General features: G+C 35.2%; 1 protein-coding gene across 1 annotated transcript in view; it reads right to left on the reverse strand.

Moving 5' to 3' along the window:
- Positions 1-686: 686 nt before the first annotated feature.
- The window catches only part of STK4 (serine/threonine kinase 4), a 115,310-nt gene continuing 98,325 nt past the window's right edge, over positions 687-17,671 (reverse strand). Inside the window, exon 11 of the mRNA XM_051976484.1 lies at positions 687-2,576. Coding sequence (XP_051832444.1) covers positions 2,418-2,576 — 159 coding nt within the window. The 3' untranslated portion in view covers positions 687-2,417. The remainder of the gene's footprint in view (positions 2,577-17,671) is intronic.

Below are 17,671 nucleotides of genomic sequence, written 5' to 3' on the forward strand. Positions count from 1 at the left end.
GCCTGGTGGATTTGGGGTGTTATACTCCTGTTTTAAGAAATAGAAATTTCATTAGTATAAGTACTACCTCCAACAGGCTATGGAATCCAATGGTCCAAAGACAATCCCTTTATGACTTAGATAACCAATCACCAGATTGACTGCGGCGTGCATTTGTCACTCACACAGCAACACTCAGAAACTGTCATCAACAGACTTATACCCAAAGTTTTTGTGCTTAGAAGAACTTTTTAGAGTCTGTGCTTTATTGATACAGCTATGGAGAAGTGAGGATCTATATCCAGGTCGCAGTAAAGTAGCTCTATCCCCATGGACTGCAGGAAGCCCTTGCTATTACTTTGAAATTGCCTCCCATTCATACTGTCTATATCTTGTATAGGCAAAGTTATTTGCATGTCTGCATTAGACTGAGAGCTCCTTAAGTTCAGAGACAGTATTTTTTCAATTCTTGATATCCCTAGTGCTTAGTACAGTGATTGATACATAGTAATCATTGAATAAAGCTACACAGACTGACAGCAGTGGAGATTCTATTCAATTCTCACTTATATCACTAAATTCTATGCTTTGTGACAGAGTGAAACAAAGCTAAATGCAAACACTTAGCCCAAAATTGGAAGTACCCATCTACTAAACCAGAACTTTCCATCACTGCCATATGAGGAAACTAAAGGGGACAACAACTGTAGTTTTCAGAACAATTTATTTAAAACAAATAAGGCCAGTGCTGGATAAAGAAAAACAATCCAAATATCAAAGAATCATCTTAGATTTCAAAGATCCCCCTAAACTGCTTCACACATATACAGATAAGGGACCTAGGCCTATTATGTACAACCAGATATGAAAACAGCACATTTCAAGACAGAACTTAGACGGATGTTAAAATCCTCTGGTAGAAAAAGTTAAAGCTACTTTGTGGGCTTGCATATCACACTCATGGTGTGAGCTTTTCCTTCCTGCTTGGCTGTAGAGAAGGAAGCAGGCAAGAATGTTTACCCCTTAAACCACAACTGAAGATATAACCCAAAGACAAATAAAAACAATATGACAATGTGCCACTTGAAACAGAGGCTATGGTCAATGTTCTTGTAGCTAATGAATCAAACATGGGGATTTGGAAGCAAAGAATGTCACAACTGGAAGGAACCTTAAGGTCTGGTCCAACCACCTCATTTTACAGATGAGGAAACTGAGGCTCAGAGAAGTGACTTGCCTAAAAGTCACACATCAAGTTATAAGAGCTGGGAGGAGCCCCCAGTCCAGTGCTTTTTTCCCTATATGAGAACAATGAATTTCTTTTTTGAGGGGTGTGTAGAAGAATAATAGCAGAGAGAGGATATGTGAGGGAGAAAAAGTCTGATTACCAATTATGGATTGGTGCAGAGGCAACAGTGAGAGGGTCATGGGATATTTAGGGTTAGAGGGTCTTAAGAGCAAAGAACATAAGAGCCAAAGATGACCATGGCAATCATAGCATCTAAGTTCTTCCTTGTTTTACAAGTAGGGATGTTTAGGCTCAGAGAGGGTCAATAATTTGCCCAAAGTCACAAAGCCAAGAAAGACATCTGAGGGTTCTGATGTCTCAATCCCACCCAAATCAGGGCTTTTTCTATTTGGCCATCAGTGTCTACAGGGCATCTGGAGATAAGATCAGACAAAGGAGGGGCTGGCGGGTGACAAGCTTTAAAATCATCTGCAATGAAGGTCCCATCAGGCAGGCCCTTAGAGCTCACATAGTAAACAAAGATTTACTATTTATTAACAGAAAATGGTAAGTGCTAAGCAATCATCAGGCTCAAATCACCCTAATGGGATTAGGCTGAAAATTAATTCATAAGGCCCCATTGAAAAATAGGCTCCCTGATCCCCGAGTTCTGTTCTTTTTCTCAATGACCCTTACTAACCCATTCTACAGTACCATAGTTATAAGAGGGTACAGTTAAACTATTGCAAGCTGTACCTGTACCAAGAGTACAGTAGTTCAGTGCCACAGAATGTGTGGACATATTTATAATTTACATATTTAAAAAATTTGCCAGCAAGAACTATTGAAAGCTTTTTGGGGAAAAACAAAACAAAACATTCCCAACTCTTGCTGGCCTAGGGATTTCCCTATTACTTGAGTTAAAAACCGTGAGTTTAAAAAGGCTTAACATGGACCCTGTGAAATAAGATCCCTCATTATTTTAAATATATAGGACATAAAAATGGAGCCTTGAATGTCAAATGATCTTCATGGTCATTTGCATTTCTGAAGTTCACAAAGGTGCTTATGGGAACATGAAAGAGCAGAACCATGTGTCCCTCTATTTTGCTCTCAACATGGAGCAACCTATAGGGTTTGTGGAAAGCTAGGAACAGAGCATCCTTGAGAAGTGAATTAAGACCAGTCCTGCCACCAGGCTGGGATTTGTTCAGAAGTTCTGCTGCCGCCGTTTTTTAGCCTCAATAGCATCTAGAATTGGCTGTCGTTTGGACTGGTACTTCTGCCGAATCTCTTCAATTTCCTGCTCCATCATGGGATCAAGTGCAGACAACCTCTTCTGAAGGTCTTCTACACTCCAGCTCTTGAGCTAGGGGAGAAGAATACAGAGTTACATGAAGTCACAGAATCTATATCTAAAGGGAGCTAAAAAGATTGTTTCATTCAAAACACTTGTTTTAGAGAAGGAAAGAAATAACTTGTCTGTGATTACACAGGTTAGTAAGAATGGGTACTGTGGTTCAAATCCAAGTCTTCTGACTACAAATACATGCCTTGAACTTCCCATTTTATCATCCTGCTAGATTCAACATCATCAGATAAATAAAGGCATTATAAACCTCCTTAAATTTCTTTTTTTTTTTTGATTATTAAGAATGGAGGTGTGGGAAAAACATAGAACTCTTTTGATTAAGCTGAAGAGTGACAAGATTTGGAGATTCCACAAATAGGCATATGCCCCAAAGATATCAATGACAACAGTTTCAAAAATATTCAGAGTAGCATTTGTCATAGCAGTAAAGAATTGAAAACAAAGTAGATATATAAAGACAGAGAATACACACACATATACATTTCTATACATATATGTCACATAAATGTATTAAAAATATTCAGCCATAAAAAATAATGAATATGAAAATAACTCAGAGAAGCATGGAAAGATTTACACGAACTAATACAGAATGATGTTTAAGAGGAAAATAAATACATGATGACAACAACAATGTAAATATAAAGGAAAAAGATGAAAGCCCAAATTATAATGCCCAAGAAGCTTGGTCCTGGGAAAATACATCACACATACCCCTACACCTCTCCCCCTTTGGAAAGATGAATGACTGTGGGTGTAAAATAATACTTGTACAGCTAGACTTACTTGGTATTATTTGGTTATGCTGAAGTGTCTTTTTTTTTTAACTTTAAAAAAGCTGTTACAAAGAAAGATTCACTATAGAGAAGAAGAGGGATGAATATTACTGAGAAATGAAGGTGACATAAAAACAAGAAATTTGACCAAGAATAAAACAAAATGATGGATGAATGATTAATTTAAAGTGGGATAAGGGGCAGACTTATTAGGATGACAAATTCATCAGAGTGTGGCACAGGAAGGGGAAAAAAACTTAGCATTACCCGGTGACAAAATAACAGCAGAACTACCTGCATGAATTCAGAACTAATTGAAGGCTTAAAAAAGATATATATATATTATAGTCCTCAGAATGACTGCAGCATGGATGAAATGGGTGCCAAGTAAGATAGGCTTAATCAAGTCCTGTTTTATTTCAAGATCTTCTAATTCCCTCATTGGTGAAAAGCATTGTGGGGATTGGCATCCTGCTAACTTACTGAACAGCAGATAATATTCTTAAAAGGGACACATCTCTCTTCATGTTGCTTTTGTACAATAACTAGATGTCTGCCTTTGCCAATTATTCAGAAAGCTCACTCTGGTTCTTGGACTCCATTTTTTTTTCATGGTAACAAGTCTTCCCTTACAATTCTGTATAATGAGAGATAAAGAGAAACTATAGTGTCATGGAATCATAAAGCTGAAAAGGATTTTGGAAATCTAGTCTAATCCTGGACAAGCCACTTTTCTTTTATGAATTTTTCTATAAAATAAGACTGGATTAAGTAATCCCTAAATAAAGGGCCTTTCCAACACTGCTTTCTAAGAATTTAGGATTTTACAGAGAAGGAAACTCAGATCAAGACAGGGATGGTATCTTACCCAGAGTGACCTGGCTAGTAAATATCAAAGATGGAACTTGAGAACCCAGTATTTGGATTCTAAGCCCAATGATCTTTGCCTCACACTGTGCTGTATGTCCTAGGCATAATTTCTATAATCTCTTCTCTCCTCTCACCCCAAAAAGTAGGGGCAAAAACCCCAAAATCTGAATAGTTGCTCTAGTTGCTTTTCTCTGAATGTTTCTTGGCAAATCCCCTCCCCCCCCCCGCCCCAATTCAACTTAACAAATGTTTCTTACATTAAAAAAAAAAAAAAAAAAAAAAAACTTGATTTCCATCTAAGCTTCAGTAGTGAGACAATGTTACTTTTCAATTCTCAAATTACATGGAAATTTATTCCCCAGGCTTACAGAAGACAATCAAGATTAATTCTGTCATATATCAGTTCACAACCTTCAAAGACTTTGGTTTGGTTACAACACAGAATTAAGAGAGAACAACAATGAATTCATTAAAATCATAAATACAAACATGAATTTCCAAGAATGAAAAGCAAAGGAGTTATCACCATCATAATTCATCTTTGGATAGTGTTTATACCATTCTGAGAGTGAGGAGGTGTGAAATAATAAGTTTCTTAGCTAGTTGTGCCAAGTTACTTCCCTCCTCTCTCAGAGAATAAAAAATATATAATAATAATATAAACAATTAAAAAGTGGCTGGATTAGATGGTCTCTAACATCTAACAATCTAAATTCTATATCTGGGGGTACTTTCCAGCTCTGATATTTGTAATTCTGTGAAAATTAACAATAAAAACACTCTTGTACAGGGGAAAGAAGTCACCAAAGGACTACATTAGTTAAGGGGGTGGTGAACAAAACCTCTCTAAAAACAAAAGGCCAATAATTTCAAAATAATGCCTAATTCTGAATCAACAAAGTTAGAATTAGTAAGGCAGTTAGTTGAGAAAAACAATTTTTCCTAGCAATACTTTAGATAAGCCATGATATTCAAATTATGTAGCAAATCGATGTAAATAATGTATGAACAAAAATTAGCCAGGAAATGTGGTCATACAACTGACTGAGGTATAACTATACACCTCTCAGATTGGCTAAGATGACAGGAAAAGATAATGAATGTTCAAGGGGATATGGGAAAACTGGGACATTGTGGGTGGAGTTGTGAACTGATCCAACCATTCTGGAGAGCAATCTGGAACCATGCCCTAAGAGTTATCAAACTGTACATATCCTTTGATCCAGCAGTGTCTCTACTAGGTCTGTATTCCAAAGAGATCATTAAAAAAGAAAAAGGACCCACACATGTAAAAATGTTTGTAGCAGCTTTTTTGTAGTGGCAAGGAACTGGAAACTGATTGGATGCCCATCCGTTGAAAAATGGCTGAATTAAATTATGGTATATATGAATGTTATGGAGTATTATTGTTCTGTAAGAAATTATCAACAGGATGATTTCTTAAAGGCCTAGGGAGATATACATAAATTGATGTTAAATGAAGTGAGTGGAACCAAGAGAATATTGTACACAGCAACAACAGATTATATGATGATCAATTCTGATGGATTTGGCTCTTTTCAACAATGAGGTGACCAGGCCAATTACAACAGACTTGAGACAGAGGGAGCCATCTGCTCCCAGAGAGAGGATTATGGAACCTGAGTGTGGATCACATATTTTCACCTTTTTTATTGTTTGCTTGCTTTTTAATTTTCTTTCTCATTTTTTTCCTTTTTGATCTAATATTTGTTGTGCAGCATGGTAATTGTGGAAATACGTATAGAAGAATTATACTTTTTTAACATATAGTGGATTGCTTTCTGTCTGTGGGAAGGGATTAAGGGAAGGGAGGGAGAAAAAATTTGGAAACCAAGGTTTTGCAAGGGTGAATATTAAAAATAAAAAGCTAAAAAAAAAAAGAAAATGTGGTCATATGGAAGAAATTAATCATTTCTTAAGCATCTACTATGTGTCAGACATTGCACTAAGTGCTTTGCAAATATTATCTCATCTGCTCCTAACAACAATCTTGGGAGATGCCATTTTGCAGCTGAGGAAACTGAGTCAGACTGATGTTAAGTGACTTGTTTAGGATCACACAGCTAAAAATTTAAGCCTGTATTTGAACTTAGGTCTTCTTGACTACAGACCTATTGGACCACCTAGTTGCCTAGGCAGATTTTTTTTTTATGGGCAGTTTTCAAAAGAAGAAATGTAAGGCATCAATAACTATGTGAAAAAAATGTATAAAATTATTAATAAAAGAAAATTCAAAAATGGTCATTGCTAGAAGCACATTAGAAGACAGGCACATAAACACAATAGTGTCAATTTGCTCCTTAACTCTGGAAAACAAGTTGGAATTACACTAAAAATGTTTTCTTGAACCAGACACACCAGTATTAGGCATGTATTCCCAGGAAGTGTCACAAACAGAATTCAACAAAGGTAGACTGAGGCATATATCCTCCAAGCAAGATAACAGTTTAGTATAAAAAAGGGCTCAAATCTGGTAATAAATTGGATCTAACAATTGCCAGTTAGGTAAAAACCTTAAATTGAAGGAGAAGTTCTCTTTTATAAGCGCAGAATAAAGAACAGAACAGGGTAGGTGAGGAAATAGTAGAATCAGTTATAGGGTTGGCAGCATCATAGTGCTTACAGAGTTGAGGGAAAAATATGATTGATTGGAAATTGAGAATGAAGGGCTAACAACAAACCTTACTTTCCCTCTTATGACTAAGAAACATTTATTGTTTGAGTCCACCTGCAAGGTCAGAAATAGTGGACCAGGCTTCTTTGGACAGCAAATCAGGCAACCCTGAAGGATATCTTGATAGTATAAAGATACTAGATCAGACTCTTGGGAGTTCAAATCCCTCAAGGATAACAGATTCCCCTGAGGTGAGAACAGAACAGTGATTAGCAAGAGAACTAGCTTTCTAAACTGAACTCATTACAGTCCAATTGAAGTTCAAAGACAAAGAACCATGACTTAAACAGTTATAGAACAAAATCAATTAACTGTCAACAGGATCAATAAAAAATGATACAGAATCAATGTAATCTTCTGAGAGGTCAAAAACTGAGGGAAAGATGCTACATATACTCCAATGTTTATAATATATAGGAATATAATAGGAACAAAGAACCAGAAAGAAATTAGGTGACCATCAAATTGGGAATGAGCAAGCCTTTTCACTTTGAACCATTTGGAAATATACTGTTGTGGTTCCATGCTCCCTTGGGAATTGATAGGTTCTTCTGATTCATCAATTGTTGATTCATTTTTCTCATTTTACATTATTTACTCAGATACAACTGGATTCACTTAGATGATCTGGAGGCTCAATTATTCGTTCTGTTATAACTATTTCCATTTTTAATTTATCTATGTTCAAGGTTTTTACCTAAATCTTCCTCCTGAGATCTTTGGTAATCAATCTTTTTTCTTTATATTTCCCTACTATTCACTTTCTAACTTCTCTTTTGATGATGGTTAACTCAAGGCCTAGACCTCTGTTGTCTTGGGCACTCTTAATGCTGGAGGGACAGAAATGGTCTTAATTGAATGTTAGTCCCTTTTTCTTCAGGCCCCCAACACATGCTGATACCTTGTCACTTTAGGTAGTACACGCTTCCCTCTTTCCTATATCTCTACTTCCATTACAGAAGTGGTGGACAGAATCAACACTTGTTGCTTATTGACTCAGAATGGTGGAATGAAAGAATACGAATGACAAGGATGGTGGTGGTTGTTGCTGTGTTAGCTGGCAGAGAATGCAGCAACCAGGAAATTGTTGAATGTATCCCAGAGCACAAAATGGTAGCTAAAAGTTATTGCTCCCTCCTACCCCCTGCCATTATAGTGGCTGGTAGAGAAGAGAGTAATGACTGAGCACCTTGGGATTAGCCTTTTCTGCTGTTAGTTAACAGGGTTTACCTCACTAGAGTTTTTGATGTTAAGTGACTGTTAAGATCTCTTGCTGATATCTATCACTGTAGACAGATTTGAAAGGTAATGATAACTGAAGAAAATATTTAGTCCTCTATCTATATTTAGCCTATCTTGATAGTTTTATGTCCAAAAAGTCAGAAGAAAAATTTATATGATGACTATACTAATGTTTCTCCTCAATAGGAAACAAATTGAAGGATGATTAATAACTTTTTATTTTCAAAATATATGTGAAGACAGTTTTCAATATTCATCCTTGCAAAGAAAGCCTTGTATTCCAAACTTTTTCTTCTTCCCTTCCCTGCACCCTCCCCTAGATAAGTAATCCAATATATGTTAAATATGTGCAATTCTTCTATACATATTTCCACAATTAGATGATTGATTAATTTAAAAGAGGATAGAAGTACTATTATACAGTGGTTCAAATCTATTATATGTAAGTTCTTTAAGGAACTGATTTTGTCTTTTTATATTCCAAACACTTAGCAAACAGTGTCTGGAACACAGTAAGAATTTTAATAAATGTTCATTGATTAACTGATATAAAGGAAGACAACACTGAAAGACTTCATAACTGTGATATGTAGTGTTCAATTATAATTTCAAAATACTGACAGTGGAGAGGCAGAGCCAAGATGGTGGAATATAAAGGCAGGGTTCTCCCCGAAACCTTTCCAAATATCTTTAAAGACTAAATGAATTCTAGAGTAATGGAAAACAAAAAGAGAGAGAAGCAATTTTCCAGCTCAAGATAACTTAGAAGACAGTTAGCAGGAAAGTTCTGTAGCATCAGGGTAGGAGAGGAGCATAGTTCAATACAGACTATGCCAGCACAGATCAGGTCCCAGCAAACCAGAGGCGGACTGAATCATTGACAGCAGAGGCAATTTCAAAACCTCTCTGTCCACAGACAGTAAGGGAATCAGAAAATGGGCCAGAAGACATTTACAGGAGTCCCTTTGCTGGCCTCGGGGATAGGACTCTGTTGTATTGCCTATACATGGATCTGGGTTGCAATCCTGGGTCTTAGTCCCAGTGTGAGCAGGAATAATAGTATAGCAAAGATTATGGTCACAGAAGAAGAGGGACCCTGGTTGAAAAGTGTACTTGTGGTTGCTCACAAACCAATGTACAGTACAAGAGAGTAATAAACAAACCTCTCCCTAGATCATATCACCTTGGAAGAGCCCAGAACTTACAGGTTTCTAGAATTACCTCCGAAAATAGCACCAAAAAAAAATCTGAAGTTGAAACAGTACCCCCTTTATTTGGAAAGCAGAGCACTTGAGCATATAGTTGAAAGTCAAGTAATAGGATGAAAAATGAACAGAGAAAAAATTATGTAAAAAATCATTAAATATTTTTAAATACAGAAAGTTATTACAGTGATAAGATCAAAACACACTCAGAAGAAGGTAATAGAGCCAAAATTCCTCATTCAAAGACTCAAAGGAAAATATAAATTGGTCTCAGGCAATGGAAGAGCTCAAAAAGGATTTTAAAAATCAAGTAAGAGAAGTAGAGGAAAAACTGGAAAGAAAAATGAGTGACGCAAGAAAATTATGAAAAAAAAGAACCAATGGATTATTAATAAAGCAAGCACAAAAAAATGCTGAAGAAAATCATACTTTAAAGAACAGAACAAGACAAATGGTAAAAGAACAAAAATTCAATGAAGAGAAGAATTTTTTGAAAAGCAAAATAGAAAAATGGAAAAAATATAAAAATTCACTGAAGAGAAGAACTCCCTAAGAAGTAAAATTGGCTATTCTAGATAACAATTTGGAACTATGCCCAAAGGGCTATCAAATTATACATAACTCTTGATCTGGCAGTGTCTCTACTGGGGCTATATCCCAAAGAGATGATAAAAAATGGAAAAGGACTCACATGTGCAAAAATGTTTGCAGCAGCCCTTTTTGTAGTGGTAAAGAATTAGAAATTCAGTGAATGCCCATCAATTGGGAAACGGCTAAACATGTTATGGTATATGAATGCTATGGAATATTATTGTTCTGTAAGAAACGATCAGCAAGATGATTTCAGAGAGGCCTGAAGAGACTTACATGAACTGATGCTACGTGAAGTGAGTAGAACCAAGACAATGCTGTACACAGTAAAAACAAAATTATATGATGGACTTGGCTCTTTTCAATAATGAGGTTATTAAAGTCAATTCCCATAGCTCTGTTATGCAGAGAGACATCTATATCCAGAGAGAGGACTGTGGGGAATGAAATGTGGATCACAACATGGTATTTTTACCTTTTTTCTTGATTATTTTTTCTTTCATTTTTGTTTCCTTTCTCATCAGATTTTTCTTGTGCAGCATGATAAATGTGGAAATATGTTTAGAAGAACTACACGTGTTTAACCTATACTGGGTTGCTTGCTGTCTAGGGGAGGAAGGAAGTGAGGAAGGAGGGAGAAAAATTTGGAACACAGTTTTACAGCAGGGATGAATGTTGAAAGCTATCGTTGTACTTCAAAAAATAAAATGCTATTATTACTTTTTTTAAAAGTAAAACTGACCAAATGAAAAGAAGACATACAAAAGCTCACTGAAGAAAATAATTATTTAAAAGTTAGAAATGGGCAAGTGAAAGTTAATAACTTTATAAGACATCAAGAAACAAACAAAAGCAAAAAAATGAAAACATAGAAGAAAATATAAAGTATCTCATTGGAAAGACAACTGACCTGTAAAGTAGATCCAGGGGATATAATTTAAGAATTATTGGACTACCTGAAAGTCTTGATAAAAAAAAGAATGTAGATATCATCTTTCAAGAAATCAAAAAAACCCAAAACTGCCCTGACATTCAAAATCCTGAGAATGAAACATGCTGTTTGCTTCTCAGCAGAGAAATGATGGACTGCAGATGGGAAATAAGGTATATATTGTCAGCTATTATACTGATTTTTAAAAAAAAATTGATTGTATCTATTTGCTACTAAGGAGGGTTCTGGGGGAAGCAATCCTTGGAAAGTAAAAATTATGTAAAAAATCATTAATTAAATATATTTTTTAAATAAAAAAAAAAAGATCTTGAGGACAGCTAGGTGACACAGTGGATAGGGCACCAGCCCTGATAATATAGATTATAATCTGGTTATACCTCCTTGCAGCTTCTTCCTATTAGTCTTGGTTCTAATTTGTGGAATTAAATAGAACAAGTCTAATTCTGAGAAGTTTTCTTGTTTCATTTCTTGCATTTTGGTATTTAAGTTTTTTGACCTGTGTTACTCTGGGAAACCTAGAATCCTTGTATTATAGAATGTAAAAAGACTGTAGAAATAGGATCTAACAGTAAAGTTCGATGAAAACAAAATTTAACTTTATCTTAGGACAAGCTGACAATTCAAGTCAAGTCATCTAAAAATGAGCTATGAAATAGTAAATGCCCCATCACTGAAAGTCTTCAAATGAGGAAAGAATAATCATTAGTTATAAATGATATACATAAGATTCATATAAGATTTAAGCTAAATGACCTCTAAGGTCACTCTGAGTTTGAAAATTTTAACATTCTATATATATGATGAACTTCAGAGAATTTTTTCTTGCTTTGATTGGTTAGAAAGCTAGTATTCCCTTCCCCTTCATGTCACTATCAGGGGGCTTTCTTAAGACTGGAATTGAGGATAAGGAGAACAATACAGCCTGACAGAGACCTAATTGTTGGTTTCTCTGATAAAACAGCACTTAGCATAGTGTTTGGAACACAGGCACTTAATAAATGTTTATTAACTGATTAAACAACTGAATTTATTCAGAGGGAGACACAATCACATTTCAAGTCCTTGTGAGAAGAGCTAGGAGGTAAACATATTTCCCTACAATAAATGCAATTAGATGAAGCAATAATGAACCAAATTAAAATATTTAACTTACATGCTAGACTGAGTAGTGTTTAATTTTCTCAAACAATCATGCCTGGTTAATAAGGTCATAGCATTTTCGAAACAACAAAAAAAAACCTTCAAATTTTATCTACTTCATAGAATCACAGAGTTTTAAAGTTGGAAGGGTCCATAGAACATGAAGCATCAGATATAGAAGGGCACATAAACTACAGAAAACAGAACATTAAAGGGCTTTAGAACTTAGTCTAATCTCTCCTCCCGCCCCCCTTTACATATAGGAAAACAGGCTCAACAGGGAGACTGACTTGCCAAAAAATACAGTTTAACAAGAGAACCAGAGTAGAATTCTGATCATGGGATAGTTCACTAGTTCCCCTCCACTCCAACTACACCATTTCAAATGTAGGTCAAATACAAGTGGAATGAAATAATGGAAAAACAATACACATATTAGGCTTTTGTTTTTCTTGCATATATTTATTCAACTATACTGCTTCCTGAGGGAGATTCTTCACTGAAACCCAATAGTAAATGACTATGCAGTCTTTATGTGTGGCCATCAGGTATGATGCTTTGCTATTTCATGGAATGTTACAATTTGTAGAATAAACTCAAATACATTAGTAAAATACTAACAAAAGAAAATATTTTTGAAGGCAGCTCATGCAAATCCCAAGGTTAATCTGTTAGTAGTTAGTTACTAACTAATTCTTTAATAAGTTCATGATGGGTTTTAATAGACACAGTGTTTCTGGGAAATGGCACATAATGAATTTTACAAGTATAAAGTTGAGCCAGACTAGCAAAATCATCACTTCCTCTCATACCGTCTCACTTTAAAATGAAAATGGTACAGAGTAAAGAAGTAGGGAAGATGGTAGGACTCTCCTGGAAGGCAGACAGAATTGAAGTAGCCTGTCCCTTGATGGGAGTTGGTTTAGGGTACAAAGGAGGCAAGGTGCCATGTAGAAGTTTGTCACTCCTAGAAGCTCAATTGTCTGGCCTGGCACCATGGGAATTTTCCTTGGCCTGCTTTGTGAAGATCATCTGAGAATCCAGAAAGGGCCAGCATTGTTAGATAAAAGCTTTTTGTAATTTGTGAATGGAACAAGTTAGTACAGAAGGATGGAAAACTGAACTGAACAAGGCATACACTTTTTCTAGTCTATGATCCTACATCTTTATCAGGGGCCTCAGTGTCACTTTATAGGCTGGTATGCTCAGCTCATCTTAATACCATAACTGCAAGCTTGGAAAGTAGTGCCTCTTTAATTTTGCCTTTTTATAAAGTCATTGCTTGTAGACTTAGAAGTATGGAAAAACAGACCCTCAAGAGAGACCATGCCAATTACTAGAAGTCAAGAGAAGTAGACAATATCAGGTTAGTATCTACCTTAACAAAAAAGGTCCCCAATCTATCATCTACAAGTAAGTGATTCCTATCATCCCTAAATTGGACCTGATACAAAGAATAAAAAGTCTTAGTCTAACACTTCTCACTTTTAACTTCTGGTTAACAATCACCCCAGATTGCTTCTTCTCTAGCCCATCCTTCACAGGTTGCCAAATTAGTCTTAATGCCCAAATCTCTCCTTGCCACTTCCCTGCTCAGAGGAGGGAGGCTCAGGAGCTCCACTGCCTAAAACATCAACTACAAGCACATCTGCTCCTTGAGGCCTGGGACCATTCCACTTTTGTCTTGATATGCTTGGCACCTGCCACAGTGTCTGACACAGAATAGGTGATGTCCCTTTATCACATGGCCCCAACCTATCTTTCCAGTCTTTTTTTCACATTACTACTTTCTGCAACTTTTAATTCCAGACTAAACTTAGGAAGACTGATGTTGCCCTCCCCTCCTGCATAGTTTCATGGAATGTTACAATTCCCTAAGCCTGCAGTTCTTTCCTTCATTCTTTTGTTCAAATTTTTCCCTTGCTTTCAGGTTCAAAGAGATTTCTACCTATAAAGGGTTTTCTCTCTTCTTACATTTTATAATACCTTGTCTAGCTACTGCCTTTGCCTTATCAAATTCTTATTTGTATACTTATTTGTGTACATAACATGTTCCATTATTAAATGATTATATTACTAAAATGTAAACCACAATGAGAGTGGAAACTTTTGTTTTCATCTACTATATTCCCAGTGCCTTTCATATAGTGTATAACATTTTAAAAATTTCATCTCAATTAATTTTAGATTAATTAAAAATATATAAAAATCTTTTCTTTACCGGAATAATAGATGATCAAGAAATAAAATGGAGGTAAATGAAACTAGTGGAACTGTCCAGTCTACTGTTCTCAATATTAATTTTTTTGAGGCAACTAAATGGATTCTTGGTTCTTATTCAACTTCTATAAATGACTTTGTGAGCACAACTCCATGAACTAGGTAATTAATTCCCCTCTTAAGTCTCAGTTTCTTCATCTGTAAAATAAGAAATTGTCTAAGATGATCTCTAAAGCATTTCAGCTTTAATACTTTAAAAAATCATAGAATAAGAAATTGAAACTCAGGGAAATTACTTGACCTTCCCAAGGTCACAAGGTTACTAAGTTGCAGATGCGTTTGATTTTTGTTTAAGCAAAATACTCTCAAGTAGCTGATTCTTGTTATTGGTACAAACTTTCTTCCTACTTCTCAATTTTCACAGCTGCATTGCTGTCCTTGAATTTGATCTGGGGATTAGCACCATGCAAAAGCTTAGCATCCCTTCTCTATCTCAGATGACTTCAGTTTGATTTATTTTTTCTAAGACATTGAACTCAAGTTGCATCTGATCTATTATAATGTAGCCAGCCAATCATTACTGGGGATTCAGTCACATAATCAAATAGGGATGTTCTGAAATGCAAGTTCAGAGAACAACTGTGAAGTCAAATGTAAAAATTTACCTTGTTAGTTTTAGTGACAGAAATAAACTTAATATTTATATGGTACTTAAGTTTACAAAGTACTCTCTCCTTGCTATTATGCTTTGAGGTAAGCACAGCAAGAATTCCTATTCCATTTCACAGATTAGAGGATTGAAGTCCAGAAAAGAAAAGTCAATTTGCTCAGTTATAAATCATACGTGAATCAAAAAAAAGATCAAGTCAAAAAAGGATTTTTTTTTTGGGGGGGGGGGGGGAGGCGGGGAAAGGGAGTGAAGTATGAATGGAAGGACACAGTGAAATGAAGAGTAGTAAAGTTGAATTGGACCGTGCATATAATTTTAAGATTTCAAAGCAAAGGGAGTTTTGAATAACTTTCTAGTCCACATGATTCAGCTACAGCAACTGGCATATTCCCCATTGCTAGTCTGGTGCCCAGAGCAGACTTTGAAGCCTTCAAACCAAGTTTTAAAAGATAAATTTAGGATTTTCTGGAAGGAAACATTGAGTTTCAGTTTAAGAAGATATATAGTTTCTTTTAGCAAAGTTTAATCTTCTCACAACAACCCTTCTTTACCCTAAAAGGAAATTTTAGGTTAAGAGAAAGTGATTCAAGATTCTTAATGATGTGGTGATTTCTCTCTCAGGATAGAATAAACTTAATTAATATAAATTAATATACTTAATTAAAGTATAGAAACTAGGAAATAAAACATTAAAGCTTAGAACTCTACTGCTAAAGAAGATGATCTTGACTCCTTAAATAGTTCATGTCAGTAACACAATGAGAAATTTCATAAGCACTATTATCAAGAAAAAGGCCAAAGGCTTTACCATAATATATTTATTTTGAGTCTCCTGACTAAAACATCAGTGTTTGTCTTATCTTGCTGAGGCCCTAGCTTCCACCTCACTTCTGGTTCATCCCACAATATATTTTTTTTCTCTCTCACAGTTCCACCATATTATGTGTAATTTTCCCCCATTTGAATGTAAATTTCTTAAAGACAAGAAGACACTGCTTAGCACAGTGTCTGGCACATAGCAATCACTTAATAAATGATCTTATTGATTTATATGTCACTCTATTTCCTCCAATGTCTTCTTAACATGCTTTTCTATAATATTCAGTTTTGTTTATTTCTTATTTATTTGTGAATTCTCTTTTTCTAAATGATATGATCACTTCAAATTTAATAATTGGAATTTATTTGTAGTCCTAATTCTGTTTTCACCTGAGTAAATCAATTCCCCTATACCTTGGATCAGATGATATTTAGGGTCTTACTCCGAAATTCTATGTTCTATATTTCAATGTTCCATGTCCTATGAGATCCTTTCAGACCTTCTTATTGTGTTCTATATTCCAATATTCTGTTTTTGACAGACCTAGATTCCTTTCCATTTCACTATTCCGATGCTAGTTTCCCAATTCTTATATAATCTAATTCTCACATACTTGTTAGCATGTCATTTAAGTTCATTTTCATTACTGTAAAGAGATGTAAGAGATCACAAATAAAATGGGTTTCTTTTTGAGCAAGACACAAAACTTAAATCATACTTCTCGGTAGCCTCAGAAGTACAGTATAAGTGAACATTTAATTTCAAATTCAAAATCAGTTTCAAGGGAAATATATTAAAATAAAGTATAATCAATCAAAACTAAAAGAAGACAATTTAATTCCTTTGAATATATGTATATCAATTGTTTAGAATTGACATACTATATATGTACAAATTGGTAAAATAAACAATGTATTCAGTATAAAGTAATCACAAAAGAGGAAAAAAGCAGGACAATTCTATCAGAGTCCAAAGTCTTTACCAACTAGCTAGTCCTTGTTTTAGAGAAGAGGAAACAAAATTAGAGATAGCAAAAGAATTATTCAAGGTCATACCACGTGAGTGGCAGGATCAGAGTTTAGAACCCAGGGCCTCTTAATTTTTAGATTCTCTTTGCATTTATTTCACACTGTTCCTAACAGAATTATAGCTTTCAATTGGAAAGGATCTTGGATGGTAAGCCTAACTTTCATCCCTGGAATGCCTTTATAGTATTCCTAAAAGTTGGTCATTCATATCTACAGTAAATTAGCAGAAGCTCAACATTCCCAAATGATTCCACGATCAGACTTGAATTATAGTCCTTTAGAACTTAAATTATATTCCTTTAGAACTGTTATTCCTTAGCAATGGGTTATCACAGGCAAAAACTACCATATCACTGGTGTTAATGTCATAGACAGCCTGTCTCTAGAAGGGCCCTCATGTAGCTGGAGAAGATTAAACTAAATGTAGTTGTGGCCAAGAAATGAAGGTCCTTCTAAAGGCAGGCATACCACAAAGAAAACAATTCTTGGCTACATAATTTATAAAAGCTCATTAGGAAAAGCCCTACCTCTAAAAAAGTTGCTTTAAATGATATATGTAAAGTTCACTTTCTACAGATCAAATGAATCACAGCATAAAAATTTCCCAGACAGTTAGTTAACATATACCCTTATCTCTTCTGAATGCCTGATTTACCTTAAAAAGTCTAAGTTTAAAAATAGGTCTGAGGATGGAGTCCTTAATAGTTAGAGACACCAAAGATAAGAAATATAGTATGATCTTTCTTGTTGAAAGAGATATTAATCTTTCAGGGGATATGAAAAACAAAGCCATCAATAGCACCAAGCTTCTGTTTTAATGTAACTTAATAATTCAAGTGGAGTGCTCAGAGGAATACAATTGCACATTGTGGTTTTCAGCATT

This window comes from Antechinus flavipes, chromosome 2 (genome assembly GCF_016432865.1).
Source record: "Antechinus flavipes isolate AdamAnt ecotype Samford, QLD, Australia chromosome 2, AdamAnt_v2, whole genome shotgun sequence".
Lineage (NCBI taxonomy): Eukaryota > Metazoa > Chordata > Mammalia > Dasyuromorphia > Dasyuridae > Antechinus > Antechinus flavipes.